Source organism: Micropterus salmoides, unplaced genomic scaffold, assembly GCF_014851395.1.
Source record: "Micropterus salmoides isolate LMB-PRFRI ecotype aquatic unplaced genomic scaffold, ASM1485139v1 Ms_hic_scaffold_6, whole genome shotgun sequence".
Taxonomy (NCBI): domain Eukaryota; kingdom Metazoa; phylum Chordata; class Actinopteri; order Centrarchiformes; family Centrarchidae; genus Micropterus; species Micropterus salmoides.
Window position 1 is genome coordinate 18,450,588 of NW_024044348.1, and position 25,885 is coordinate 18,476,472.

Consider the following 25,885-nt stretch of genomic DNA (forward strand, 5'->3'; position numbering starts at 1 on the left):
TCTGGGAAGAAATAAGGACACAAACTATCCACACAGGCGACACTTTTATTATCACCAGCCACCCTAATGGCTATGAGTCAATTATCAGCAAGGAGTTCACTCAGAGTTTTCTCAGCACACTCTCAGACCTTCATGTGGTAAATGAAGAGAGAGACCATATACCTTGGAGTGATGCATTTGGTCATAGTACACTAATATTACATTAACAGTATTGATTTCTTTTTCAATCAATGATGTTCATTTGCAAACTACACTCAACTCTGTAGGCTTTGTAGATATCACAGCATAAATGAACAGTGATATTTTATTATTTGATCTTATTTTAAATTGGAAGAATATTAATAAAATGGAAGAGATGGAGGGAGAGAGCGAGGGAGAGCGAGGGAGCCCGCTGAGAGCTAGAATGTCATCAAGCCATCAAGATACAACACAGTAATTAACTGTTGACACTCGTGAGGAAGCCAGCACAAATTAATCTTGACACATTTGCAGACGGCCGATATCTTACAGTGAACACTTTGTAATTATATTTAAAAATGAAAATTAAATGACACTTAAAACTAGGTTGTCATGCTCAATGAAGTGAGCATGTAGAAAAGGGGACTGCCAGAATGAGAAGGATTGCAGTGTGACCGCACGTCACTCAGGGGCGGCAGGGACCTCTGTCACCCATAAACTCTCTGCACCAGTTATCTCCATCATAACCACATTCGTCTGTCCTGTAAATAATATATTTTCTTTTACCACAAATTTTGACTACGCAGTTCAGCACCGTTTATTTCAAGTTCATTTAGAAAATTGAAAATATGTTTGTTTTTGTCAGATTTTGCTGCCATTTGGTTATAAAACCATATTTTGTAAAAGGAAATATTAATTATTACTCTCACTTATCAACCGCCACTTTCTTCCCTCTATATATTTCCATTCAAACCGCTATTTTTTAACATACATTTAATACACTGTAACTGGCCTGGATAGCATTTAGGAGCTGGTATTGCGTCACCAGTTGCAGCACAGTTCCTACATGGTGTTGTCTAAAGAGAACAAACATATTGCATGGTTTTAGTTCCTACTTTTCTTTTGCAAGGAATCATTTCATTTGCCACTCTGTTTCCAACCAGATTGCAAGACAACAGCAGCAACTTCTGCAGCAGCAGCACAAAATCAACCTCCTCCAGCAACAGATCCAGGTCAGTGAATTTGTTTCTGTTGGCCCTTTAACACTCAGGAGCTTACACCTCTCACTTCTTCGACGTTGATTACTACAACATTTCTCCCTCTTCAGTGTAATTGACCACCACTGATGTCACCATGAGGCAAATGTCTGGATTTAATGGCACAGATCAATAAAAATTAGACATTAAAGAAAATATCTTTGCTTACTTCTGTTAGCCTCTCCTTCTCATCTTTTTCTCCTTTTTATATTTCTTGTCTTTTTATCTTTAATTTTTGTGTCACACTAACATTCATCACTCTCATCAAATGTTAATTGCCTGTTGGTAATTGGGAGGGCTTTAAAATATGGGGGAGAATAATTAGCACATCTTAATGAACAAAAAAAAGGAGAGGGGGTGGGGAGTAACAACAGCTAATGAGTCCTGTTGATGGAGAAGAGCCTGGAGGTGGGGGACATGAAAGAGGCTGGTAAATGCCTCTGAAACGAGTTTGTCCCAGACGGGAAACGTGGCATGCCTTCCACAGCACTACTGCTGAAACTTACATTGTCATTATGCTGTGTGACTGGCATTGTGTATTTCTTCTCTGTTTTCATCTTATTCCTTCTGGTTTACATTAATGTGCTGCTCTAGTTTATAACCTATGCACCTCATGCCAGATATTCTCATTCTCATTATGAGTGTGTTTGTTTATGTGTGCCTTATTTCATACAGTACAGTGTGGTGTAGTGACAGACCACCCAGGCAGCATGTAGCTGGACATGGTCAAACAGTACAGGGTAATCCAGGGTTGGTCACTGACAGTGGTCAAGGCTATGAGCCTGGCTGCCTGTGTGAAGCTAATGTTATCCTGCTGGGTGTGCTTAGTGTCAGGCACATCCTTCTCCATTCCTCTGTTTGTTCTTTTTGCTGACAACTCCCCCCCCCCCCCCCCCCCCCAACCTCTTCAAACTTTTTATTGCAACAAAGTGGTAATCCAGCATCTTTAAGCACTCCTCACAGGATATACTATTTGGGTTTTTTTTTTTGTGCTTAACAGCAGTATCTTCTTATGCACATTGTATGGTCTTACGATACACATAGGCAAAGCAAACTTCTGGTTTCAAACAACAGTTAGTGCATCAACCAGCTTTACCTGCTCTTTCAAGAGTTCTTTTAAGGAGAAAGGCTATACTGTCAACATATTCTTGTGAAGCCACCAGCCTGGACCTTTCACTTCAACAGTGGACAGTCTATTGGAAAAGTAATTCCATAATACTCCACTAAAGAGAAGCACAGAGCATGACACTGTCTAGAAAACACTCTAAAATGAAGTACCTCATACACTACTGAGGGGCTAGTGATACTCAAATCATAGAGGGCCCTTTACTTATGCTCATTGAACATAAGGGCACAGCCCTAATGCATCTCGCTTTTAGAGGCCTTTCCTTTAATCACAAAGTTAAAGGCAAATGATACCTGAAAATTCCACTTGATGCATAGTTTTGAGAGATGGTGGGGGGTTGAGTGTGTATGGGAACATACTTCTAAATAACCATTTCAAATAGTTGAACAGAGATGTAAGTAAAGTCCTTTCTTGCAGAGCCCAGTTGGCCAGCTTCTCCCTTGACCGAATGTGCCACAGATCTTCCCTGATAAAAAAAACAAAAACAAATGCCACATCCACAATTAAACAAAAGAGTCCCACGTTTAGACCGCCAGCCTCTGCTGGCTGTACTTTGCAGACAGAACACCCCTCAAAAATAAATATGGATCACTATCAATACTTTGAAAAAGTTTGATCGTATGCATTATTGTTTATCCAAAACCAAGTCATTTAAAGCAAAGATGTTCTCTCTCCCTAACCTACTTCCTCCAAAAATCCAGTGTGGCGATGGCCACTCCTCTCGAGCTTGAGTAGCAAAGAGAGTAGATGAAAGAAAGTCAGGGGCAAGTTAGTGAAGCATTTTTTGCCATTCTGTTTTCATTACTGCTGCCTCTTAAAATGCCCTGGCCATTTTTATATATAACAGCTTTGACTTAATTAGTTCTGTAAACAAGCTTCCAGCCTGTATGTCACAGACTTTTAGCAAAGTGGTAAGCAGTGTTGGGGGATTGAGTTTCTCTGGTATTAGTATGGGGAGCACTAAACTTTATTGGAGACCCTACTGGCCATCAAAGTCCCTCTGCTTTGGCTTCAGGGAGAAAACCAAGAGCTTCTTGCTAAGGGCTTGTATTGATGATGTAACTGATCACATCAGTGGACATTGTAAACTGTCCAAACAATAAAAACCATGGGGACTGCAATTGGAGATTGTTGTTGGCACGCTATGTGTGTGCTTTCAAGGGTCTTATGCATGTGGATTGAAAGGAATCCATCCTTAGTGTATAGTTCTAGAGGTTTAGTTAGGGAGGTTCGGCGCAAGGCAGCATGCAGTTTAATCAAGTTTCTCTTTTGAATAGCCATCTCTCTTTTTATCCTTTCTCATCATTCCTACAAGAGAGGCAGAGAGATTTAGTCTTTGTCCTTCTGGATTACAATGTCACTTGTTTTAAGATAGCAGATGTTTTGATTGCAGTGTTAGGGGCTTATCAAAAGTTAAAGCTCAAGGCTTTGTGTGTTTTTCCCTCAGCTTGTTTGTATTACTTCAGTCCATCCTTGTCGTTGAAATCGTTTTGGCACTAATTCAATCCCAGGATGAGATTAACTCTGGAGTTGATTTAGCTGAAAATTTGAAACGCCACCAAGACACGTGACAATTAAACATATATATTAGCAGACAACTGGTTTGTCCCATAACTTACTTATCTCTCTGAAGCTGTGTGCAGGCACTTGGAGATTAAAAAGAAAAAGAAACAATGAGCACACAGTTCTGTCTTTTTTATTTAATTCGGCTCAGCATCACTAAGACATTCTGAGCATTATTTGAGTCTCCTCTTCCGCTTTCTGTTTCATAATCACACCCAGTTTCTCCTGCTCCTAATGGATAAGCAGTCGCAGCAGATGAGCAGCTAAACAGCATCACGTTGCTCATCAGACTGTTGACTCTGTCGGGCTGGCATGTTCTTTCATATACATTTTCTAATGACAGTACATGAGAGTTAAAGGCAGAAGCATGTTACTAAGAAGTGAGTAGCATTAGAGTGGTAACAGCAAAATAGTATATCAATGTCTTTCTGGAGACAAATAAAATAAAATGCCCTAATGAGATGTGGAGCTCTATGAAACTCAAGTAACAGTACTGTCCATAGCCATACCACCCCCCTCACCCTCACACAGTAATGACCCCAGTTCATGCATTCCTCGAGGATGGGTCTGTGAAGATACAAACCATGGTTTGACTCTCACACGCAGATACTCATATACATGCACTGAAACGATCGCATACAGTACACAGGCACACAGGGACCCACGCATTGATAGACACATCAAGAGAATAAATATTGGCGGAAAGGTCAGGGTGAACTTTATCTTCACAAACAGGCTGGAGAAAGCAGAGCTCCCCAGATGAAATGGGGGGGGGGGCACTAATCCAAAACATTTCATTTAAATTTTGTATTCATTAAAATCATGACATTGTTATTTGTCACTGGCTGTGGCATTGGCGTGCCAACCTTGACTACACTGTGAGATCTAAGATCTGAGAGATAATACATTTCTATGGAGGACATTGTATACCATGTTTTTTTCACACCTGTTTTCGAAACATTAAACGATCAGTTCATCGAGCAGGTCTGGTTCTGTTTATCTCCCTTTGACCGGTCGTTCTCTCCCTATACATGCTGTGGCTTCAAATTCCAACCTCACTGAATGTTCACACACATTGTCTGTGCCTCTACATCCTACCTATAACCTTCTGCCCACAAAGATACACAAACACACATACAGAATGTGAAACCAGAGATTAAAAGAGGAAATAAAGGGATATAGTTGTCCATTGCACACTTCAAAGTCTTAGAGGCTTTCTCACATGTGTCTTTAATGGTGTAAAGAAACAGTGGGAGATGTGAAACCTTCAATGGTTAGATGCTAAAGGTCCAAGATTAAATATGTTTCATTTTAATCTCACCAGCATTTAGCTAACCACAATTTATAAGGTGGACCATCTAGAGGTCGATTTTAAGGCATATATTTGGAGATGACACTGAGAACAACACACACACTGACACATATGTGGTGTGATAGAACAAATCTCTCTCTCGCTTCAACTTGTAGCTAATTCCTTGTTTGTCAGTGTGACACACAATGTAGCAGTGTAATACGGTACCGTTTTGATTATTCAAGGTATGTTATTAAACTATGCAGCTTGAGTTACTATTTACACAGTTTTAAACTAAGTTAAGCACATGTGAATAGATGCTGCTTTTCTTTTATACTACTTAAGTTTTAATACAGACAAAATTATATTAAATTCTGCTGTTTACCTTCAGTTTATAAAAGAGTAAAAAAATCTGGACAGCAGTGTTGTTTTAGTGAGTTCTACATGGATTTCCCATTTTCCTCTGTCAGAAAGAAACCAGAGAACTCACAAGGGAAGCTCTGTAACAGTGTCTTCGGTAGTGGCTGTAGAGTCTGCCCAGTTAAACACTTAGGTTTTTGTGTTACACACATTGCCATTGCTGTTGCTTTACTTTGCACCAAAACAAATCAATGTATCAATTAAGTGATAATATGTAATAACAAATGATCTATTAATTGCTCCCTCAACAATTCAAATATCTATATAGTTATTCACACGTTCTCTGGAAACATCTGTAGTAGCTTGGTAAATCTGGATTTTATGTAATGTGATCAAGATTGGTCAAGCTAGATGTGAGACATCTGGCATACCTCGCATCTTGCTTGACCAGCAGCTATCATCAAGTAATTTCACAGATTTTCAACAAAATCCAGCTTTAGCTGTGCCACTGAAAGAGTTACACATCTGCGTTGTGATGCCATTGCAGTGAGATTCAGCTGTAGGCTCAGGAAGCTTGGGGTCACGGTCCTGTTGTATCATTAATCATCATACCAATGTAAGGTCTTTGTCACTGAGAAGCAGTTTCCCTCTAATAACTGGCCTGTTTCAGACTGTATTAATTGTTTCCTCCATCCTCACAACCCCCACATAGTCTGATGTTTCTACCATTAAGAGCTTTGACTACAGCTGAAGCATTAAACTTTTGTCTAGTGCTGAAAATAATCATCTAACTAGATCTCCCAGCATGAACAAAAACTAATTCTGTCACATTGGTGTACTGCTTCGTAAATTACTTTATTATTCTAAAAAAGAATACGCATGTTATCCAATCCAATGCAAGTAATTTAATGCACGGATTCTGTTTGGTTACCAATTTAGAGAAGCAAAGCCTCCCAAACTACAACATTATGGTAAATATTTTAAATCAATCAGATGAGTTTAAATAAACACAGGGCTGTATGGTAATTGCACAAAGATAATAGCGCTAATTTGTGTATTCTCAGATGCTTTTGTTGTCTCCCCGGCACAAATGATTTTCTCAGTGTGAGACTCTTATTAATGCACGGGCAAAAAAAAAAGCACAAAAATAGACTTTGTTAAAGAGAATGTGTAAGTCCCCCAATTAGCACAGCTAGATTGGGACTGTTAGCATGATAATAAGAGAATAATAGAGCAGGGAAATGATCGTGTGTACGTGTTTAAGTGTGCACATGCGTGTCTGTGTAGATGCTGTGCTGCCAGTGCTTTCCCTTGTGTTGAAGAGCTCTGTGTTAGCCTGCTAGTAGGATTATGTGGGGGCATTAACAGCCTAGTCAGACAGGCTTGGCTCTCGCCCAGGGAGGCTCCGTCCAGCATGTTCATCCTCCATTTAAGGAGACTGTTAGCTGATGAAGATGTGCACATGCAAGACTGAAGATAAAAGAAAGCAGTGACCCAGCTCATTAGCCCTGTGATTTAATATATTGACACTTAGATACAAATAATTCCAGTTAGTGGACTCTATCGGTGGGGAGGGAGGGATCAATTTAATTAGTTATGAAATGTGACTGCTTGTCAGGAAGCAGAAGAAATGCTGACGTTAAACAAAGTTGTGTGCAATTTAAACAATGAAGCCATCGCGGCCCTGTTAAAACTTAATGATGCATAAAAAGGTGTAATAGATACAACCTCAGCAGTGGCAGTGATGGTTTGCAAAAGAAGCTAAGTGGATGAACAGTTGGTATGCAAAGCCATTTGTCTGTTAAAACAAATTCTTGCTTTAGGAATATAAACATTAAATAATGTTTAAATGGTCTGGGGTCTTAGGGTTATGATTCACTCTCCTGTTATCCATCCATCCATCCATCCATCCATCTTCATCTGCTTATCCGGGGTCGTGTCGCAGGGTCTCCTGTTATTTCCACTTACATTTACTTTATGTTGTGGTACACAGGCAGGGCTAGTGTTCGTATTGTTTTAAACTAAACGATGAACAGATTGTGTGAAAATTGGATTTAAAAAATTATAAAATATGGACAGATCCATCTTCTTATGTGTAATTTAACAACTGATCAGTGGCTTTATTGTCTCTTTTCATGCAGTCAAATGAAACACAATGCTTGCTTGTACTGTGTCTTTGCCGACGAGGTAGGAATGTAGACAAACATAGATCCATTATTCATGTCAATTATGCAATAAAACCATGGTATTGTGTAATTGGCCTTTGTAGTCAGACACCTCAGCAGTTTAAGCAGCGATAATTAAGAGGCTCCATCTGAGAGGTGCCACATGAACGGCTGTAATGTGTGAAATCACACCTGAGGGTCTACTTAAAATTAGTTACCTGAGGGGTAAAGCAGCCATGGGACGGGTTATATTATGAGACAAACTTCTACCAGTTCTCACAAGTGACAAGAATGATTGACAGAAGACAGAAGATCACCGGGCACTGAACATCCATTCTTTACATACACATATGATGAATGAGGCACTCCTATGTTCTTTCTGAATGTCACTATAAAGCACCTGTTTAGAGCTCCACTAACTTTCCCTAGATGAAGGCAAAGCGCCTACACTTAACATCCACTGTACACCAACCCTCGTAAGGAAAATATCAGTTGAGGGAGAACACATCCTCCACTGTGATGTTGATATAGATTCCTCTCCCTCTCCGCATGGACTGTGTTTTCTCTGCTAATGTTGTGCAAACTGTTTTGTCTTTGCGTTGGCTTTGCGCGGCCATCATCCTCAGCAGTGAGCACTCTCACAGGGAGAAGGAGCTGCATTAATAGGCTCTACTGTGTACGGGCAGGCGGCAGGGAGAAAGGGCGCGTGTTTTCTTAGGGCTGGGGTGGCAAAGCAAAGCTTTCAGCCCACGGCCAGTGCACAAAAAGGAGCTTTTTGATTTTGGGGCAGGGAGGAGAGTCCAAGCATTCCCCGACAGAACACAATGAATGAGCTTTTTTGTCCTGTAGTTTTTTTTATAGAAACAGAATTGTAGAATTTTTTGTTTGCTTTTTCCAAAACTCAACTCTCCAAAATACCTAGGTAATTTCTTTTAAACATTTCCTTAATGCCATTGCTAATTTTTAAACATAATTCAATCTTAACAGTATTGTGGCACAGGTCATCATATTAACTTCCTTGTTTGATCATTTTCTGATTGCTGTGGTTTTGATCTTGCCCATCATTAGGTGATGATATTGGAGCACGTTTGAAAGTCTCAACGCACACTGTCTGTTGCCCTGCCTGACAGGCCTGCTCTCTGCTGAACAACAGAATGGGCTCTGTTGTTTTCTGTGGCCCCGGCAGCTGGGAGGTAATAGCAAAGACAGAGCCTCAGTCTGTGATTGGAAGACGAGACGGAGGGGGAAACCAAGCCATAGTGTGGACAATACCATCACAAAAATTAGGGGTGGTCTTCTATTCAGACAGAACTTTTTCAAATTAACTTTAAAGTTTTTTCCCCCTCAAATTTTAAATAAATGTTAATGAAATAATAAACCATGTTTCATATTGAAATATAACAATATAGCAAGTTTATAGTGAATATATGTAGGGAATATAACACAAAACAGTTAAACAGACAAAGCATTTATGTTTCTCTCGCTTGTGAAATTTTAAACCTTTACAGCCACATTATTTCATAAGCCTCACATACAAAATCCCTCTATTTCCTACTCTCCTTACCCTGTTCACATCACATGGCTGTAGCTGGTTATCTGACTAGGCCGTGTCCAATGTTCTTTAGAACCTCACTCACCCCCCTGCAATGAGGGGCAGAGGCATGTCACTTATTCCCATTTCCATACAGCAAGGATGTATATGCAGGATAATGATGCCTGCCCCAAACTCACTTGTGGGTTTGTTTATGTCTGCTCTCTTTTTTTCCCGTCATTACACATGCTGTTTGAGGGAGTCCCCATGGAAATGGTCAGTTTACTGCAAACCTTAATTTTATGGCCAGACCTTCTGCTTTCATGCTTATTTCTTTGTATGCACCCACCCCAAAAAATATATACATAAAATTCTTTGGAAATATAACCCTGAATTGCACAAAATTCATGACATACATTATGTCAGTATGTAGGAATGCACTGTTCTTTTAGTGTGTTCACAATCGAACACCGACTATGTAATACAATACAGAGCTGTAGCATGAAAACCCTTTTTGGTCACATAAACATACACCAATGAAAAAGTTTGTTTCTACCAATGCATGATTTAAATGGTTTTTTTTTAAATCTGTTTATTTTACTTGCATGTTTTTACCATTTTGCATCATACTTAAGCTCAAGCTTTTTATTATTCTTCCTACAACATTTTATACTGAAACTACATTAAATTGGAGCATTGTGCATATGTCCTGTAAATGCCAGGCAGTGTATTTAAGCAAACAGTAGCCTGCAGTTTTATCCAGAATTCCAAGGAAGTCAGGAGGAACGATGAGATAGAGGAGGGCTGGAGTGGAGGGATTTGGGGTCGGTTGTGTTAGGCGGGTCAGAGGGTTGGACTACTGTGCTTCCCTGCAAGCTCCCATCGACTTAATATAGACATATTGGAATGGCTGTTTTCCAAGAAGGCTTGTTTTACTGTGTAAGGAATTAGTGGAACAAGAAGTCATCTATTGGTTATTCCCTCTGGATGGTCTGACCTCACTCAAGTGTCTGGATTTGCTGCACTTTATCCTGTACAGCACTCAGTGTAACACAGGCAGGCATGACTGATGTGCAGCGCTACGCTCAAACCTGAGCGAACAGTGCCTGCTGTCAGCATTAAAGCCGTACCCCGACAATTCAGAGAAAATATTCTGGGCCAGTGCTTGTACACTGTTGATCTTTGTCTTTAGAGGCCTGTCTTTGACTTTTGTAGGAAAGGGTGCTGTATAAGAATTTCAGATGAACGAAGGAAGTGAGGAGAAAGGTCCGAGACAAGGGCCCTTTGTTGGCGACCTGAACGTGTCCAGTGTATTCGCCCTCCCCATTCCAGTGCGCCCATTTTCAGAGCAGACAAGCAGGAATAATGTGCTTTAGTCTATTGGATGGGTATATGAAGACCTTCATTCAAAGGCAGGGGTCTGGAGCATCAAAGTCTGGTTCAAATCTATTGATCTATTTGTCTGATTACCATTAGCTACAGACAAATCCAAACACCATCACATCTCTGTTCGATTCATGTGTGTCTGCCATGAGGTTTAACTGTTCAGTGTATAGTAGTGGTTTAACCAGCTGATAAGTGACCTGTAGGAGTAATGTGTGCTTAGAAAATGTTGATTGTTTCATGAGGGAAAATAATCCTGAAGCAACACAGAGGATTCAACAGCCCAGAAGTGCTTCTACTGAGTGATTTTCCTCCTGGTTAGGCTCCAGTATAGTGTACACCCAGTGGGCTGTGTACACAGTGGTGGGTGTTAAACATATCCTGCTGTCTAGTGTCAGTTTTACTGTGTGTGCTGCTGTTGGGACATAGCCAGACTTGCCAGCTTCCTCAAGATCACTTCCCCTTTAAATGGATCACAAAAGGTGATTTCTACTTGCAGGTGTTTGGTGTGCAGCTCAGTGGAGAGCAGGGGGGAACGAAGTGTGAACTATCAGTTCTTACAGCAACAGCTGGAGTCTATCCTCCCTGGGTGAAATTACTGAACCCCTCCTATAGAAAATGTGAAAGAGGAGGTTAGCGAGAGCTGCAGATCTGACAGCTACTAAAGTGTGGAAGTGATTTTATTAAAAAATGAGATGTCAATGAAACGCGAGATCTCCTCTGAATGATTACTGGTGACTGTGATCATTTTCCTAATGGGAAAGGCATCTATTATAATCTAAATGATTGTACAGAATTAAGATCATGATCACCATGAGCTCCTCAGAAATGTCTAATACTGCTACTTGTGGTCATATTGTTGTCAGTATTTTCATAAAATACCTGAAGGGGTTGAACTTTTTGCAAGTCTCCTCAAGGCAAATGATTGCAGATTATAGGGATATGCATGAAGCGTGTGTCAAAAGGTGTCAAGTATTAGACCCAGGATCCCACAGATTCTTTCAAGCTAATAACTATGAAACATGGTGAGAATGAGGTAGATGTTTACTACTAATACTTCTGTCTCTTAATCTTGTTAATAATGACTGATTCTGGACAAACAAAAACTCAAGCCCAGTTTCCTTCATTGGTCTATTGTGGTCTATAGCAAGTAGCTATATAAACTTGTGTGTGGATCAGTGCATGGAGGTGTGAGGGATTTCAGAGGGAAAGCCAGCAGGGGTTTTCGGGCCTCCTGGGTGCTTTGTAGAGGCTATAACAGACAGTGAGGAACATGGGTGTTGACAGGGACCCAAGTGAGTGCTGTAATGCGCTGTACATTTCCATTTGCACTCAGTGTTTTGGAGCTGCTTTTTCGCATGTTGTAGGTAGACGCTTACACATCTATAAAAACAAAACCACTCACTTTTTTCATTGGCACAAATACTTTTTATATTACTGGAGCTTAAGACAGGTCTGTAGAAACGTGTTTGTTAAAATCTTTTCTTGTTAAAATAACTATAAAAGTGCATATTTTATCTAAAATATGTTAAATGGTACATGTATTGCACTATAAGCCGTACAGAAATAATAAAAGATAAATCTATTTAAGAGAGTATACGTGTGTGTGTGTGCGTGTGCATACTGCATGTGTTGTAAATGCTAGGAGAAATAAAGAGAGCTCTTTCAAGTCTATCCCATCTTTTACACCCTGTGTATTTACACTTCAGAGATGAGAGTCCGTCTGAGCCGCCTGACTCATCCTCTGCAGTCTGACCTCAGGATGGGCTGCTGTTGTAAACCATTGTCCAGTCAGTTGAGCTACTGTTAAGTGCTTTCTTCTTCTTTTACTTGGTTAATTGGATTTATTTGCTGAAGTAAATGATCAATTAAAAAAGGACGAATTAAGCTTTTCTCAATAAAACACAATGATAGATGATTTAGCAAACCTAAAAGGGATTAAGATAGTTGTCAAATCAAAATACAACAGGACAGAGATGTTACTGAACTAAATATTGCAAAAATAATTTAATAATAATAATTTTAATACTTAACTAAGATAAACCTAATTCATTCTTCCATAATATGGTATCTATACGGTATCCTACTCGCAGTAGAACAGCATGTTGGATCTATTTATCAAATACCAGCATCTCCTTGAGAGGGAAACAGATTGCGTGCTGGCCTGATACAGACTTCATCAGGTCATCTGAATTGATGATACATGTTGCAAGGCGGCTGAGTTCCCCAAGAAACCTCTGTTGGAGTGCTTGCTGGCAGAGACGGGGGCCTCAGCCAAGTCTGTCTGACTGATCACTACAGATGCTCCTCTTCAAGTATTCCGAGTCAGATCCTTAGTGCTGGGTCTTAAGGGACAAACAATAGCACCTGTTCCTCATAAGATAGCCCATTCATGTATCTTTAATGAAGCCTGGGGGCAGATGGTGTGAAATGACATTATCTAGTACTTAGCAGTGCTAAGACAAAGGAAGAGCAGTGCCAGCACAACAATGCCTCTGTATTTACGAGGAGAAGGGAGGACGCTGCCCAAGTGCCCCGCTCACATCTGCTCCACTTCATTTTCCAACTCCTCAAGATCATCTTGGCAATAGAAATATCCTGGGCACTCAGCCCATACATAGATGAACTTGAGGTTAACGCTTAAGCGAGTGGGGGTTGGGTTTGTAGTTACAGAGGGAGAGTAGTGGCCACACATACGTACACAATTTCTTTCTTTAAAAAAAATGGTCTTATGATATATATATTTTTTACTTTACCAGTCAAATTTTAAAAAAGCACTTATGAAAATGTTAGAATCTGCTCAGCCACTGTGCCAGCTTTTAAATGACAGCTCAACTAACCTCCAATATTTGTTGCCACCTTGAAGCTCCTCAAAATTTGATTTGCCTTTCTCTGACATTAGTTGCCGTAAATTAAACTTTAATGCGTGGAGCTCATTACTGCAAATCACAACCATTCAAACTCAATGCATTTATTTCCCCTTCAACGCACATTCACACTCTGTCTAGCCTCGGTGAATCTTGTATATTCTGCTCCATATTTTAAAATAATAATAGTAATAGAAGCTTATATCCCAGATGAAATGACATCATTTACATTTAATGCTGGAGAAAAATACATCGTAAGTATCTGATGCCTTTTGCTGAGATCTCTCAGTATATAATCTGTATACATGTCTTGTACAATTCAGCTATATTAATGAATGTAGTCTCATTTGTCTTTTCACTTAATTTAAAGCAAATAAATTATTTAATTGGGCAAATGATATAAAATATTTAAATGTTTTTTAACTGTGTAGCAAGATTACTATTGTTTCCTCATGTGAAGCAGCTGTTCTTCTGGTTGTGGCTCAGCTTGTTTTTATGGTATGATTTACAAAAAAAGATGATTACTAATAGCTGGTCCGATGTAAAGGAAGGTTGCATGTCGAGCAGTCTCGCACAGATGCTTTGACTTAGGAGAGTGTTTGGAGCGCTGTGAATTCCAGTGGAAGAGGAAATATGGACAGAGAGCTGTGAATAACTTGGTAACTTTGAAAAACAGACTTTAAAAAAATCATCACTTCTGTAAATAGAGTGTTTTTGTTTTATCCACTTTGCTTAAATATATGACAGTCAATAATTTTATTTAGAAAAAAATTCAGGTAACTTTTAATTTACTGCTGATGCATGTTAGTTCATTCATAAAAATGTATGAACTACCATGCAACACACTTGGAGGGATGTGGACTTGAGGGAGCCCTTTTCTGCCCTGTGACTACCGCACATTCAGCAACAGACTCCATCTGGTTTTACAGTCCAAATCTCAGACAGAGAAAAGCTGTGTTCCCCAGTGTCGCCCCCCGCCTGTCACTGGCCCTACCTCATGTTGTGACATTAATTATTGTGTTTTTCCATATGTTCCATACATGCAAGGCCAAGATCCATCTCTCATCCATTCAGCCTGGAAACTTGGAACACAAATCCCTATAAAGCAATGTTTTATTTAAGGTAATTTGTCGCAGTCTCCTTGGCCATTTATTTTTCTACTGCAATTGCACATTTTACAGAATTACTTTTGGAAGAATTATATACTTTTCTATTCTTCTATAATGCACTTTCTGCACTTGCACTTCTGTAAAAGCTCAGTGGACATAAAATGGCTATATTTATTTAGTTTTCAGTCTAGCTCTGCACCTCTGGACAGATCAATAAAGCAGTTTTGAGTAGGTTTAGCATGCTAGCTGTGAGAGAAATTGGGTGCGACTACTCCGGTAAAGGGTCTACAGGGGGAGCAGCGCGGACTGAAAAAGTGGAGATCATAGTAGACTTCAGCCAGAACATGGGGGGAAAGTCCTTGCTCAGAGCAGGTTGATTTCATGCCCCAATGCAGCGGCAGTAATTGCACCCAGACCTGTTTTATTGCGAGTTGATTTTAAGGAGGGATGAATGGAGAAACATTCTGTAAAGTGTTTATTTTGGGGGATGACCTTTATTAACCCATTTTCCAGGCAGGTTCCCCTGAGGTGGCCTGGCTCAGTGCTAGATTAACCCTCGCAGGCCCATGGTAGCTGGGGCTGCTCCCCATCATAGAGTTTCAGGAAGCGGAGAATGACAGTAAGATTGGACCTTGCAACATGTGTGCAAAACCCCCACACACCACTTTTGAGACATAAGCTACTCTCCCACCCTTGACAAACACATGCAGGGAGTTTGCGTTGATATTCCCAATAGGCAAGTCAGTAACAGACTGTATGGCGAAGGTTAATATGTGAGTGGAACAGACAGTCCTAGGATGACATGAAATACAGCGTGCGGCAAGTACTATTTTCTTTAGGTGTTCATATTCTAAATAAATAATCATCCAAGATTATTGTGACTAGTTCATCTTCCCTTAATGTGAGTGTGTGTGTTTGTAGATGAAAATGCTGATCAATTCTGTCTCTGCACTTGTGTAATACATTTAACAATCCACTTGCTAACATGTTGGCCATTGCTTCTTTCAACACGTACAGTACTTCTCTGCAGAAGTAGTATGGACCTACTCAGCCTCTCTGCCCTCTGTCCTGCATGTTGCTTCCTCTAACTGGTGCTTGAACAATGTGCGTATGCTGGGCCTTTGATGTACCGAGGTGAAATTGTGGTTTGGATTAAGACCTGGCGTGGCTCGGCCATGTATTGTGTGAGCACACGAGGGCCATCATTGCCGCAGAGCCCCCTGTCAACACATGTTAGGTAGAGCTGTGATCTGGCCTCCCCCTGAGTGGGCTCTGTGTTTCTGTGTTCCATGACTATGCTTAGGCCTCTCTCTGATCTCCGCTCCCTATCTGTTCAGCAGGTCCAGGGTCACATGCCTCCGCTCATGATCCCCATTTTTCCACACGACCAACGCACTCTGGCAGCAGCAGCCGCCGCCCAGCAAGGCTTTCTCTTCCCCCCAGGAATGTCTTATAAGCCAGGTATGCTTGCAACTTAAGTCTTCTTTTTGTCTTTCCCATTCCTCTCTGCTTGCTATGTCTTTTCCCTTACACTTTAAATTATTGTGATTATGATTTTTAGTCTTAAAGTTGTGACACTTGATAACAAATCCATAGCAACAAAGAAATGCTTGATTCACACTTGAGGACACTGGCATGCTCCGTTTGAACTTGGGCTTGAGACCAAGGCCTGGGAACATTGTATTCCATGTGGAACAATAGATATGGATAGAGAAGCAGAGGAATGTAAACATGTCTTTATGATGAAAGTATCTTTCAGTAGTGTGCTGGCTATAACTGTTATTCAAGTATTCACAGAGATGATCCTTGCATGAAAAGTCGTCCTTTTGTTATATGCATAAAAAGCAACTATATATAACTACCCCTATTACAGTTTAATAAAATTGTGTCTTGTGAAGACAATTATAAGGTGGATAGTTGGTGGATGATGTAAGGAACAGGTTTTCCTGCATGTATAACTGGTTTCATTGCCTGTATCAGCATGCCTCTTTCTCTTCCTTTGTCTTTTGAATTGCGTAAAAGAAAAGCCTTCCAAAGCCTTCAAAATAAAAAAAACATTTTTTCATAAAACTGTTGCAACATGTTGACTTATGCCCTGCCAAAGCAGTAACCTCATTCACCCTTGAATCCTTGTGAATATTAAAGATGTGCCACACACATACTACTATATTCATGTTAAATATAAACATAAAATAGATCCATGGCCTAAATTTCACATGCAAACAGAATGAGACAGTGTTGTGTTGATGAAAACCTCACTATCAAAAAGAAAAGGATTTATGAATCAGCTAGAAAAAAAAGGAAAGGCTTGTCTGTTGTAAAAACAGTATCAGAACAAGAAAGAGGACTGAAAACGGAAAAAGAAACACTTGGAAGTCAGCAGGTTCGCAGCAGGACATTAAAAGGTGTGGTAGTGCAGTTAATGAATTAACTATAAAACCACAGGATGAAAAAGAAAGTCAGCTATTTTGGAACTATGGAGCCATGACAGCTTAAACAAAGTGCCTGAGGGGGAGTCTTTTACCAGTGTGCTTTCTGCAATAGGTTTGACACGGAAAATGTTTTAGTTCAAATAACAGGAGCTATTATGGAATCATGGTCAGGGGTCGCCATGTGTATGGTTCCTGCATAATTCATGAGTTCATGAAGAAACAGCAAAGGGGGTCTGAAAATGACTCTTGTAGTCAGGAGGAGTATTTCAAAACCTCTATTATTTCTGCCCGTCCAACACAATATACACACTATATCCAGAGAGTACAATGTTATCACCACCACCTGCAGGGTATACAGGATGCTGCCATGTCCTTTCTCCATGAAGTGAGTGGCCAAGCATTCACTTCCAAGACTAGGGCACACTAATCTGATGTTATCATTATGAGACAGCTCCTGGGGACCACTGCTTATGACCCCCAGCCCTGTGGTGCTCACATGGCAACAGAGTCATTCTGGCTCCATAGTGGTAAGTCATCACCCAATCCACTGGCTGTGCTCAATGGCCTGGTGTTGCATGGTAGACAAGCACAGTCTTAGAGACACCAGCTCATCTTTTAAACAAATAGATACAAGTTGGACTTTCATGTCTGTTTACACAGACATGGCAGCATTCAGTCTGATGTCCCCTAATGGACCTACAGAATGACCCCATAGTCTTCTGGTGCTAGTCTTCCTAATAGACATCCTGCTGACACTTGACAGTTCCCTCATGCTATTTTATTTAAATCTTGTATTTTTAACACATTTTAGTTGTCACATTTAAACTGATTCACTGATTTTATGGTATTTGTTATTTAAGTCATTCAAGTTAGACAACACATAGTGTTCTTCTTGATGTACTGTAAAATAAATGCACCAAAGGAAGTCGGATCTACTTCATGAATGAAATCTCAACAACAATAAAACAATGGAATGATACACCAGTATAACTTTCTTTCATGTAAGTCTGTGAGCAGCTTTGGTGATTCAATAAAATTTGAAAGCCAGTGAAAAGAGAAGCTCAACTTTGAGGGTTATATAGTTCATTCATCATCATTTGATCTGGTCTAAGAAAGGCCTACATCTGTCAACCCTCAGCAGATCTATTACTTATATTTCATGGCACCACATGACGGAAATATAGCCTGTTGTGACCATGGCGTCACCTGTACCCCCCCCCCCCCCCCCGCCATTCAGAGTCCAGGCTCTGGGCATGGGACCAGCCATGGCCAGTTAAAAAAAACCAAGCAGTTTTAAACGCAATTCCCTTTCACCAGTGACGCTAACTTGGCACAGCACCCGTTCTTCTAGTGTCTGGTGCCTTGACACAGACTGAACCTTGGAGCCTGAAACCCCCCAGCAGTGGTGGTGTACTCACTTAGCACATGACCCTCCCCAGGTTTCACATGACATCTAAAGACCCAGCCATTTATTATTCCCAAATCCTACGTCACAGACAGCACAGAGAGAGGGAGACAGAGAGAAAGCGATACCAAAAAGGAGGAGGTGTAGAAATAACCACAGTGCACCCCCACACATCCAACCCAGCACTATTTGAAACCACTTCGGGTGTGTGATTTTATTTGCTACTAAATGGGGATTGAATTTCCATGGCCTGTATCACATTGTGCTGTGCTGTACAAGATTGCAAAGTGAGGCGAGCGAGTGAGGGCAAAGTGAAAGAGAAGGTATATACATTTACCTTGTCTGTGGCTTAATGGCTCCATATGTTTGTGAGAAGAAGTGACAGGCAGAAGTGGGGTCTGAGCGAAGGCCAACTACCCCTCCTCCCCACTCCCACTGTGCACCCCACATCCCCTCCTCCAGACACATGGTTCAAACCAACCTCCTGTCTATGAACACTGCACTGCCGCGTCTCACAGGGGCTGTTCTGTCCGTCTCAACACACTAGGTCGAGTGTGTGAAAGCGTCTGGTACTCAGTTATACACCCCCATGGATATCACTCATACAGCAGCCGTTTTTATATCCCTGTCTGACAAACGTGCTGATGCCAGGCCAACAATAGTGAATAGTAATGAATAGCGCTGCTATTTGGAGACCAATTTTTCCCTGCTTGATCACAGTGATATGTGAGATAAGAATTTGTGGGATTTTTTCCCTTGTTATTGTGACTGCACACTTGTTCTAACCAGTTTGCATACAAGTGCTTTTGCTCTGCTGCCAAAGCTATCACTCAGAAACAAACAATGTAGTGTGGAACAATAGCCAGACAAGTCTACAGCTGTATGAACTGCATGAGAGAACATGTTGGGGCTTTTACATAATCGCTAGTTGAAAACCAGGAGATCTTTTAACATTTATTAACTAACACACACATGCACACACACACACGCACATAAACCTTAAAAGAACTCCTAACTTGTTAAACTATGTTGTAGTTATTGTTGACATGGTATTTTCCAGGAGGTGTACTGTGCAGGTGGAGGAAGGAGGGAATGGTGTGAAACGTTCCTAAGTAATCCTGCTCCAGTCAAACCAGCTTAGCCTTTTGTTAATGCAGATGTTTGGGCTTGAAGCCGATGGCTCATTGCAATGTGCCACATTGCTGTGGCAAAGTATTGGAGGGCCCAGGATCTCTGTTGGCACTTGCCTGGTCGCTGTGGGCCGGCTCATTGTCTGAACATGTATCCATTGTTTGTGCCTCTCTCCCTCTCTGACAGGTGATAACTACCCAGTGCAGTTCATTCCATCCACAATGGCAGCTGCAGCAGCGTCAGGACTCAGCCCCCTCCAGCTTCAGGTATGTACAGTGCTATGACAAAGAATGCTAGGGACGCCCGCCAAGCCCAGGGCAGAAAGGATGGCTAAGCAGCTGTACGCTAAGTAATGAGCTGCACACTAAATAATCCTGGAGGCCCGCAGCTCACACACGCTTATCACCTTACATATGTAATTTATCCTGTTTTATAGAGGATTTATCCCCACAAGCTCTGCCAGACAGAGGAGTAAGGAAGATAATAGTTATTAGAGGGAATGAGAATCACTTTGGTTGCCTTAATCGTCTGCCATTGAATTAATCAGAAGACAATTGACTGTGTAAGCAAAGAATATCCTTCCTATTGCTTTTATCTAGTGGAACCACTTTAATATGTCTTTTATCTCTGTGAGGAAAACAAATAAGGTGAAAGAATGGGCAGGCCTTTTAATATGCATGAAGTAAAATCTAATGCATGGTATGTTATACAAAGTGAAGCTGAGTGGTGGTTTTGAGCCTCAGAAAATGTTGGGATAGGCTCCAAGCCCTACAGGCTCCTCCAGGACTTTTCTCACACAGCATTTAAAAAAGCTGCACCCAGGTCAGGGCTTAACCTCAGGCCATACTGTTTAATATAGATAATTATCTGCATCCTATCCTTCCAGTTGTTACTACAATATTATAAATACTACTGTTACCAGGGCTGCTCTCAGCCTGTGCATGGTCCTTTTTTCCTAAATGGTGATAATGATTCCCTTGCTCTTTTTACTGATGTTTAGTTACATAAAAAACATACAAGTAGCAATGGGAAGCTGAATAACAACCATAGCTATTCAGCTGCACTGCTGCTCTTTGCTTCTCTAATTATCAGTTTCCTTTGCAGTTCCGAGTAATTGTACATCTTAAGTCTACTTGAAACTAGAAATCAGGACTGTTCTTTGGAAACAAAAGAAGGAAACAAAGAATTAAAAAGCATCTCTCCTAACATATGGTTAAGTGGCCACTGCTGCTTTGTCAACAACAGTGAAAAGTTATTGAAAGCTGCAACATGTGATGCTCAACAGCAGAAATAAGTATGTCAAGAAGAGCTGAAGACTGAGGGGAAAACTCTTTGCACGCTTGATATATGTGGCATTTGTCCTTCTGAGGCTACCACTGTCAGTGTTAACGAGCCTTGGCAAGTTCTAACAATGCTCGCAGCTGGCTCCGAAGAGCTGTGCGTAAATATGCAGCCACGAGAAAAGCTACCAGAAGCATGTAAGGTGTTAAATGAGTCTGCTCATGTTTGAAAACGTATGTCCGCAAGACTAAGTGAATATGTTTCTGGAGTGTGTATATGTGTCGCTTAGTTTGTGTATCACAGAGATGTCCATTGGAAAGGAGTGGTAGTTCAGACAGGCATGCTGGGTCTATTTATAGTGGTGTATGAGGTCAGATGAGACAGTCATATATCTGAAGGTTGGGGTGAGGAGGGGAGACGGGTCTACAGTGATTAATTCTGATTATGTATCTAACCCTGGGAATGGGCAAAAACAGTGCCTCCAAGACCATGACTTGGCTGACCTTTACAGAACACAGTAAACAAAAAGAGGTGCATTTTCCATTAATTGAAGTCTGTCAGCCTGTCACATATTCCGCCTGCTGGCTGCTATTTACCCTGCATAGAGACTCCCCTTAAAACAGCAAGGCAAGTCAAACATGCCCTTTTCTACATAGCTGGGATCAACAAACCATGTGACTGCAACCACTTCCCCTACAAAGTACTGGGAGTCTGCTATGATTAAAAACATCATATTAAGCCAGACATGGAATTAAGTTAGTAGTCTTCTCCTTTTTAGAGCAATAATAGCACCAGCACGCTCCTTCTTCTTCAAAATTAAACTAATGAAAAGTATACTCCAATGTGTGTGTGTGTGTTGGAGAGAGAGAGGACTCTTGACTACAAAAGAAGCACAAAAACATATCTGGTAATTAGTGTGAAGTACCTGTGGCTTCACTCTTAGTGTCCCTGTAGTAAAAAAAAAATGTAACACATGTCCAGTGTTAAAATGATGCAACTTGTAATTTAAAAGAAGATTTAGAATAAAACATGATTCAAATAAAATAATAAGCTGATTTAAGGCTCCCCTGCAAATATTACTTATTACTTATCGTATTACTGCGGTGATTCTTCATGCATCATCAAGTACGCTAACCCTTCAAACTGTCTTGAGCATTTTTAGTTTCACCTCCAAACCCATTCTTCATCACCTTACACACGCAAACACACACACACACATACATAATCCCCACACACACGGCTGAATAGGCTGCCCCCCAATTAAAATATCTCTTCCTGTCAGCTACATGGCAAGGTATAATTTTCACCAATTTACTCAGTTTAGATTGTGCAATATATGAACCTTAAAAATTATCTTATTGGAAGAATTAATTCCCACAATGCTGCAGAGGTAATGCGATCAGCCATCCAGTCAGAGAGGCTAGCCGCTCCGTCAGTCTTAATGTTGGCCACGTAGCCTCTTCACAATCTCCTCTGTCATAACAGTCTGGGCTCCTCCCCCCATTCCCTGCCCTTTCTCTCTAAGAGAAAACCCCCCAACAAGGTAACAAAGGCTTAGAGCTGATGGATGTAAATGAATCTTCCAGGATGCTTTTGAGTGTTGGGAGACTGTAATTTGCTTGTCAATACAGGGTGGTAGCATCACTCTGGTGGCTGGCAGTCTGCAAGTGGCTGTCACCAGGCATTGCTGTACCACAGGGCAATTTCACTCAATGTTTTCTTGACAGATTGGCTCTCGTCCTCAACTCACTGGAGAGGAGGCGGGTAAACTATCCCAGCGCGACATGCCCCTCTTCATTAGTGCCCACACAGGCCGGGATGAGCCCAGGACCAGCAGGAAACAATGGCTCCATCCCTGCCTGTCCTTCCCTGATTACAACTGACACCTCTCACCTAACAGAGGAAATTGTGCTCAGATTGTACCCCAATCTGTCTGGACACCTACTATATTCAATTGAGTAAAGAGACAAGAAGGGAATTTCCCTAATTCCACAAAAGAATTTTCTGTTTGGGAGCACTTAATTTGCTGTTTGTACACTATACCTTGCATCAGTTGCCAAGTGAAAAACAATTTACTTAAGGCCAACATGAACTTGATATATATCACCAATCCTTTTTACAGAACCAGTAAACAGGAGGACCCTTTGAGAAAGTCCTGTTTTCTATCATTGGAAGCAGACTTTGGGGTTTAAGCTATTTTAAAGAAAGAATTATTGGATAAAACAGAACATCTGGGTTCTCTGTATGCAGTATCACTGTTAGGACTAAATAAATAGAAATCGTCTGCCTTCACTCAGTCAAAGCTCCATTTTCTATCTCTTGCTGGCTCTGTCTCACTCCCTTGCTTTTCCAATTTCCCTTCCACATGTTGAACCATCTTTAAGTGTCTTAGTTTGTGTATTTCTGAATTACTCCCATCCCCCTTTCTCATTCTGTTCATGTGTTGCTCTTGCTCTTTTCCCCCTGAATTGTCCAAGCCCATCACATCCTTATGCCTTACAGTACTAGAAGTCGAGCCGCTTGAGTTAAGACTTAACACCGCAATTATCATCTGGCGCCTTTGCTATGGCATCTCTCTAGGCCCATGATAAAACTGGGCCCAGCCTCAGCTCATGCACTCACTGTAAAGATGAAAAGCAGCCTACATGCTCAGGGACAACCCGGACCAGATCTCAAGCAAGACAGACACATCTGAAGGAGTACTCAAAGGCTTAGACGACTGGAGTGATAAGAAAGTGTTACACAGTCAGGGACAAACAGGAAGAAAGTGGGAGAGCAGCATACCGCACATTATCTTTTGTTTGGATGTAAATGCCTGTGTAGTACAGATGTGAAGGAACGGCTTCCATCATTAACAAGTGAAGCACTTTTGACTTTGAAATAGAGAGAGAGGAGGGGAGAAACAAGAGAACAGACATACTGTAGAGAGCAGCTGTTTCTGTGTTTATGAGCAGAGGAGCTCGGTCTTTGAAGGTAACCCAGTGCAGTGCAGCAATGTTAGCTGTGTGTGGAAGGCTGGCTAATAGGACGGCTAGGTGAGCAGCTGGATAGAGGCAGTGGTGAACAGAGGGACAGATGGACAGATAGAGTGGATAATGCGGTGAGCTGCACTGAATGGGAGGGCTGGCTCTAGGGCCCCTGGGCCTGGAGACACCCCCCCACACACACACACACACACACACACACACTGATAGAGAAGGACTTAAATGTATACTGTAGATATAAGATAGAGAAATAGAGAAAGGCAAGAGGAGGGGTTGGAGCAGAGCAGGTTGGGTGCCAGCAGATGAGACAGATGTTGGGCCATACTGGAAAGCATCGGCACAGTGCACCAGGACGCCTTCCTCCACTCCTGACATCTGGGCCTAGCCTGGGTCAGCCTGCCTGGTCGCCCTGGGCAATGAGCCTGTACAAGCCTTGTGGCAAACGGGGCTGGCGCTGTGCTGCTTTTTAAATGGTGTGGTGCACTGAAGCACAGTTAATGCCCTCATATCCAGCCCAGTGCTCAGCACCCAGGCCAGGCAGAGGTGAATGAGACATTGACAGACATACATACAGAAACACTCACATACATAGAGACAAGAGTGTGACAAAGTGAGTGTGGCAATCATCAGATAATGCTCACCCCATGTAAAATGCAGAGGATGTTTATAGGTATTAGGCAATTTATTTGTCTTTGTTTTTATATTTTTGCAGGCCGTGGTAAATCAGCAATGCACCGTCACTGAAACAAATATCTGCCACTGTATTTTCCAGCACATATTTTCATCTGATCTATAGTATCAGCTCTGTTGTTTTACTAAACAATTAGCGACCACCTGTCTTAACTGCACATCATACTACTGAGATGTATAACATCATCAGCTGCATGTGTAATCTCAGTTTAATGTCACAGGCAGAAAAGTGAACCTCCCCGTTTAACCTCTGCTGCCTCCAGAGGGCTTGTTTTTAATTACCAGAGGCTAACAGGCTGACCTTGGGCGTGCTGCACTCACTTTGAATCCATGCTTGCTGAGATCTGCTCTGCTCTACTGGGAAACACGGAATGATGGGGTCAGATGGAAGAAATTTGATTTTGTATTTCCGTATCTACTCATTTATGTGTGTTGTTTCTATGTTATGAAATAGTACTATTTTTTTAGGAAAAAGGCAAAACCTTTCAAAGCATTTTCTTTCTTTAAAAAAAACAACAACCAGATAATATATTGCCACATTAGTTATGCATGCACACATTTGATAATGGGAAATGACAGGAATTTGCTCCTGCCTTCAAGCTAAGAAAAAATTTTTCTCTTTTGCCTATTTATTTTAAAACCCGCATTGAAATCCCATTAGCTATTATGTTCATTTTGCTATTTTCTACCCTCATACAAACTGTGCCTTAGTGTGCCGCTCTATGGTTTTTCTTGAATAGAAGTATGACGTGTCCTAGAAGGTGTATGTTACCCTGATCAAATAAAGAAAAACAACTAGTGGTAAGAATGTTGAGGGGGGGAAAGGAAGAGAAAAAGGAAACAGGGCTCCACCCTTGCTTTCACCTACTTCAGTACCCCAGAGCTCGTGCACTGACTTTCAGCTTGACCCTAAATACCATAAACCTTTTGCTGCCCCCACCTGGCAAGTAGATATGAAGGCGGGGCTATCAGATGTGAGATCGTCAACTGAGGAAAGCAGGCAGATGTCTTCTGCTCAGACCAGCCTTGGCAGGATGCATCATCCCTTAGCCTCTGAAACCACACTGACCTTTATGCACAATGTCCTGTACTGTTTTGTGAGGTCACTAACTTGAGTATGTGCTGGAGCAGTGTGTGGTGGGTTAACACACCTCTCATCTGTATTTCTCCCTGATTGTATTTATTGTTCTTTGGCTCTTGAAGTGGTTATAAGGGTAACCACTGCTTCTCACCCCATAGTACTGACCTGCTAATCAGTGCTGAAAAGGGGCACCCTGACTGCGTCTAATTTGAGGCAAACTTTAATTGTGCTGCTTTTCCGGACAATAAAGTTCTTCTCACTCAAGGTCAGTG

The 25,885-nt window shown here is 41.3% G+C and overlaps 1 protein-coding gene across 1 annotated transcript in view; it reads left to right on the forward strand.

The window, feature by feature from the left end:
- The window catches only part of sox6 (SRY-box transcription factor 6), a 127,304-nt gene that overhangs the window by 76,095 nt on the left and 25,324 nt on the right, over positions 1 to 25,885 (forward strand). Inside the window, 3 exon segments of the mRNA XM_038701185.1 lie at positions 1,122 to 1,190; positions 15,950 to 16,070; positions 19,764 to 19,843. Of these exon segments, the coding sequence (XP_038557113.1) occupies positions 1,122 to 1,190; positions 15,950 to 16,070; positions 19,764 to 19,843 (270 nt within the window).